This window comes from Brassica napus, chromosome C4, assembly GCF_020379485.1.
Source record: "Brassica napus cultivar Da-Ae chromosome C4, Da-Ae, whole genome shotgun sequence".
Lineage (NCBI taxonomy): Eukaryota > Viridiplantae > Streptophyta > Magnoliopsida > Brassicales > Brassicaceae > Brassica > Brassica napus.
Genome location: NC_063447.1, coordinates 15,920,085 through 15,925,788, shown reverse-complemented (window position 1 = coordinate 15,925,788; position 5,704 = coordinate 15,920,085). Strand labels below are relative to the sequence as shown.

The window sequence follows — 5,704 nt, the reverse complement described above, 5'->3', positions numbered from 1 at the left end:
ATTTATAAGTATTTTGGATAAGTTAAAAGTATCTTATATATTTTGATGTTCTTAATATATATTAAATCTAAAAATAATTAATATATATAGGTATATAAATCAATTTCGGATATAATCGGGTATCCGAAATACTTCGGTTCGGATCGGGTTCGGTTTCGGTTCTCTAAATACCAAAATTTTGAACCCATTCGGATATTTAATCAATTTCGGTTCGGGTTTGATACTACTTTTTCGGATCGGGTTCGGTTCGGTTATTCGAATCCGGGTTTTTTGTCCAGTCCTAAGCTGAATGAACAGATTCTTAAAGATAAGAATAAAAGAAGAGGATATTAAAAAAATTAGAAAGAAAATTATGAAAGAGAATAATTGTGAAAAACTGTTGGGATCGTCAAATCTAAAATTAATTGAAATTTGAAAGAGTATAAGCCAATAGAAGTAAAAGGAGATCTTTCACTTGGGCCATAGAGAATCTATGCTCACTATACATGTGCCTTTGCTCCTTCAATATACACGAGGATTGATTGGGGGCAACAGCAAAAATACAAAAATATGATTATAAATTCAAAAAAAAATATTACATATTAGTGGGACCTATTCACAGTAGACCAGTTAAACAGCGACTCTTCTTTCTTACATATCTAAGCGTAAGCCTGAGGTCTGAAACCAAAGCAAAAGAAGCAAACAAAACATAAAAACATATAAATAAATAAAATAATTCTTTTTCAAAAAAGCGACTACTCGGTTTGATATCTTTGTCGTAAAATCCATTTCGAGAAATTTCACGCGCGATTTGTTTATACATTTCTCACCATCTCCTTCTTCTTTTACGATCTTTGTTGGTGGTTGGTGTAGTCTGAATCAAAGCGGCGACGATGCCGACACCGGTTAGCACGGCGAGGCAATGTTTAACGGAAGAAACAGCACGCGCACTAGACGACGCGGTAGCCGTCGCGCGTAGGAGAAGCCACGCGCAAACGACGTCTCTCCACGCCATTTCCGGTCTCTTAACCATGCCTTCTTCGATTCTCCGCGAAGTGTGCATTTCACGCGCCGCTCACAGCACGCCTTACTCCTCCCGCCTCCAGTTCCGCGCGCTCGAGCTCTGCGTCGGCGTATCGCTCGACAGGCTCCCTTCCTCGAAACCGCCTCCGACGACGGCGGAGAACGAGGCGGAGGAGGAGCCGCCGGTGTCTAACTCCCTCATGGCGGCGATCAAACGTTCTCAGGCGACTCAGAGAAGGCACCCGGAGACTTACCATCTCCATCAGCTCCACGGTGGGGTTACTCAAACGACGTCGGTTTTGAAGGTTGAGCTTAAGTACTTTATATTGTCGATACTCGATGACCCGATCGTGAGCCGGGTGTTCGGTGAAGCCGGGTTTCGGAGCACGGAAATAAAGCTCGACGTGCTTCATCCTCCGGTGACGCGGTTCCCGCGTTCTCGCTGTCCTCCTCTGTTTCTATGTAACGTAACTGAATCTGGCTCTGGTCGGGCGAGATTCGGGTATAGCGGTGACTTCGACGAGAACTGTCGGAGAATCGGGGAAGTGTTGGGTCGGAAAGACAAGAAGAATCCTCTTCTTGTCGGAACTTGCGGCGGTAAAGCGCTCAAAACGTTTAGTGGCTCGATCAACAGAGGAAAGGTAGGGTTTCTGCCTCTGGAGATTAGTGGGTTAAGCGTAGTTAGTGTAGAGAAAGAGATCGGTGAGATGAAACTCGATCAGTTGGGAAGAATCGTGGAGCAAAGCTGCTTGAAATCTAAAACGGGGACGGTTTTGAATCTAGGAGAGCTCAAGGTCTTAACCAGTGATGCTCTCGTGTCGAGGCTCTCGGAGCTGTTGAAGCTTCATTGTGAGAAGCTCTGGTTCGTCGGGAGTGTGTCGAGCAACGAGATGTATTTGAAACTGATCGAGAGGTTTCCGACGATTGACAAAGACTGGAACCTTCATCTTCTTCCTATTACATCTTCGAATCAAGGAGTTTATCCCAAGTCAAGGTAATGTCTTTTATAGTGGCTTTATTTTCGTTTTATTTAGTTTTTTCGAAACTAGAAATATCTAATACTGTTTTTGAAAAATTCTCCGATTTAATTTCGTTTGGTTAGATTTATATTTCTATATAATTATAGTCAATTCAGTAAAAAGTTTGGATAATTAAGATTTTTGGATTTATCGGATGATTTGAATTTTCCGGATAAATGCTTTTGCTTTTAGCAATGCTTAAAATATAGTTAAGATATAATTATGCATTTTACAAGAAACTGATGTTTAGAGGGGCGTCTAGACCAATTTTTTTACTGAGTTCTCCGGATGAATGTTTTTGTTTTTAGCAATGTTAAAAAATAGTTAAGCTATAATTATGCATTTTACAGGAAACTAAATGTTTAGACGGGCGTGTAGACCAATTTTTTTAACGAACGGACTGAATTTAAAAAAAAAACCGCTTTAGAGAAATAGCTTTATACATGATTTGCCGCATAGGCGCTTTCTGAGACCAACTTTGATAACACTGGTTTTTAGTGTTGGGAAAGTCTAAATATTTTTGAATGAAACGTGACGTTTTGTGGTTTCATCTACAGTTTGATGGGATCCTTTGTTCCATTTGGAGGCTTCTTCTCATCAACATCAGATTTCAGAGTGCCGTTTAGTAACTCAATGAACCAGTCTCGTCTTCCTCGGTGTCATCTCTGTAACGAGAAGTGTGAGCAAGAAGTCACAGCCTTAGGTAAGTCCGGTGAACAGTGTTCAGAGAAGTTGCCTTGTTGGTTACGTAATGTGGAATCTGAACAAGACAAAGGGATTCCGAGACAGGTGCTGCTTTTATGAACCAAATTCTTCTCTGAATTCAAATCTCTCAGTTACTATCTTGAGAGTGTTTAGTTCTCCTTCAGTGCAGGCTAAAGATGATCCAAACACATTAGCTTCTGTGCAGAAGAAATGGGACGACATTTGTCAACGAATCCACCAAACTCCGGCGTTTCCTAAACTCAGCTTCCAGCCTGTTAGACCACAGTTCCCACTTCAGCTTGTTTCAACCCTTCAAACTGAGAATCCGCCACACCAACCCGGTTTATCAGTAAAAATCTCGAAGCCAAAACATACAGAAGATCAGACAACTCGCACAACAACGAACTCGCCTTTGAGCTGTGTTACAACAGATTTAGGGCTAGGAACAATCTACCAAGAGTCAAGCCCACCGGTATCGCTTAACCGGAGAGGCTTTGAGCTGATCAAAGAGAAACCATTGTCGCGGTATTGCAAAGACTTCAAGTCTCTCAGAGAATTACTCTCTCGGAAAGTAGGGTTTCAGAACGAAGCTGTGAACGCCGTAAGCGAAATCATCTGCGGATACAGAGATGATAGAAGCCACTTAGCTTCAGCCACAAGTAATGTTTGGCTCGCTCTTCTTGGACCGGATCAAGTCGGGAAGAAGAAAGTAGCAACAGCTCTCGCTGAAGCCTTCTTCGGCGGGGGAGAAAACTGCGTTTGCGTGGATTTCAAGGCACAGGACGGGCTCGACGATAGATTCAGAGGGAAAACAGTTGTTGACTACATCGCCGGAGAAGTATCCAAGCGGGTGGAGTCTGTTGTTTTCATCGAAAACGTCGACAAAGCTGAGTTTCCTGATCAGGTAAGATTGTCTGATGCAGTGAGAACTGGGAAGCTCCGTGACTCGCACGGAAGAGAGATCAGTATGAAGAATGTTATGGTTTTAGCTACTACTTCGGGGTTTGATAATAAAGACAGTGATCGTCATGCTCTTGATAATGAGCATGTCAAATACTCCGAAGGAAGAGTTCTCAGCGCTAAAAACTGGAAAATTCAGATAAAACTTGCCGACAATGCTAACAAGAACTGTCTAAATAAGCGAAGACAGGAGTTAGGAACAGAGGCTACAGAGCTTCGAGCTGTTAAGTCTCAACGTTCGTTTCTCGATCTGAATCTTCCAGTGGATGAGACAGAAGCAAACGCAGATGAAGAAGCGCATGCAATGTCCGAGAACAGTAAATCTTGGCTTGAGGATTTTTTCGAGCAAGTTGACGGGAAAGTGACGTTCAAAACGATCGGCTTTGATGGGTTAGCGAAGAACATACAAAGAAGCATCTTGTCGCATTTTCATCGGTCGTTTGGACATGAAACACGTCTAGAGATCGAAAGCGATGCGATCCTTCAGATTCTAGCTGCCTTGAGATGGTCACCAGATGAAGAGAAAACGGTTGATCAGTGGATGCAAACCGTTCTTTCTTCAAGCTTCGCTGAAGCGAGACAAAAGTATAATTCCAATTCTTCTTTCGCTGTGAAACTTGTCGCCTCTGAAGATTCTACGGCTGAAGAGGAAACGACGGGAATACAGTTACCGGCGAGAGTTGAAGTGATCTAATCATTTCGGTTATTATTTTATCATATATATATATATATATATAGTGTGATGATAGTTATATATAGATCTCCTGAGAGTTTTTGTCATCGGCTTGGTTTGAGTTTGAACTTTGTCAACTAAATGTATATTATTATAAGCTTAAAGCTGAGCTAAACTGTGGTATATAGCTTTTGGCCAAATTGCCACATGGGCCAAATTGCCACATGTTTTGGTTTTTACCATAGTTGCTATTGATCTTTCTATCATTTTACGGTTTTCTGTATATTTTGTGTAACGATATTAGTTCTCATATGAGTATCAGTTTCATATTGGGTTTCTGCATTTTTCAGTGTGCTTAATTTGTGTATGAAGACCCATTCTGTTACTCTCTTTCAATTAATTAACAAGTAATTAAGGATTTTATTAAAGACGCAACTAATATGATATCACGAAGTCCATTCCAAAATTGTTTATTACGTTTCTACACGAAATGAATTTTTCCTTTTTAATAGTTCGAAGTTGAGTCTTGACCCTTTTTATAGTTCTAATGTGCAATGTGGATTCTGAAGAAATTTTGTTTAGATGGCGCACTAAGCTTTACATGGATGTTGACAGCATTACGAGATTATGAATTTGAATTTTCTATAGTGACTGGTTCACAATGTCAGTCCTTTGAAATTTTACTGTTATATTATAAGTGTTTTGGATTTGCATAACCACCGTTCTAGTTTTAAAGACCATGTTTCCTGTTTTGCAAAATAAATAACGGTTTATAGGAGGTACATAGCCAATTTGGGCCTAGACTCTTTATTTTCTCCTTACTAAACAAACAGACGATTTGAAAAAGGTGATGGCCAATTTGAGTCGATGCCTTGCTCCCTGTTTCATGATGGTTTGTCTTTAGGTGTTTATTGGTCATGTGTTGTCCGACTTCGCCTCATTCAGAAGTTTTATGAAGATCAATAGGTCTTGGCTTATCAGATTATGAAGCCAAGTATTCTTGGCGATGGATATGTGGTCTCTTTCGGGAGAGGTGATCCCTCATCCCTGTAAGAGAGGTTGATAAGCATTCATGTTGTTCTTGCTTTGTGAGTTTTGCTCTCTCCCCCAATCTCTTAATCCTTTCTGGATCTTTGTATTTACTTTTACCCACATTTGTATTGGTACAGATGTCTATTGGTGTTTTTTCGTTGAGTTTTTGTTGCTAACTAGTTTGGCTTAGAATTGTAAAAATGCTTTTAAGTTTTAACTGAATAACAAGTGTTAAAAAAGAAGTTATTTTTGTTATTTTGTTTGCTTCTATCTTCTTTTTGGCAAAGAAAATAGAGTGCGAGCGTTTTGGTAT

At 40.4% G+C, this 5,704-nt stretch overlaps 1 protein-coding gene across 1 annotated transcript; it reads left to right on the top strand.

Annotated features, from left to right (window-relative positions):
* Positions 1-524: 524 nt before the first annotated feature.
* On the top strand, positions 525-4,625 carry LOC106377254 (protein SMAX1-LIKE 7). Its single transcript, XM_013817451.3, has 3 exons — positions 525-1,996; positions 2,579-2,810; positions 2,896-4,625. The coding sequence occupies exons 1-3, from the start codon at positions 873-875 to the stop codon at positions 4,378-4,380; spliced, it is 2,841 nt and encodes a 946-aa protein (XP_013672905.1). The 5' UTR covers positions 525-872; the 3' UTR covers positions 4,381-4,625.
* The last annotated feature ends 1,079 nt before the right edge of the window (positions 4,626-5,704 follow it).

Coding starts and splice junctions, on each gene's coding strand:
- LOC106377254 (XM_013817451.3), top strand. CDS start 873: ATGCCGACACCGGTTAGCACGGCGAGGCAATGTTTAACGGAAGAAACA. Junction 1,997..2,578: donor GGAGTTTATCCCAAGTCAAG/GTAATGTCTTTT, acceptor TTTCATCTACAG/TTTGATGGGATCCTTTGTTC. Junction 2,811..2,895: donor ACAAAGGGATTCCGAGACAG/GTGCTGCTTTTA, acceptor CCTTCAGTGCAG/GCTAAAGATGATCCAAACAC.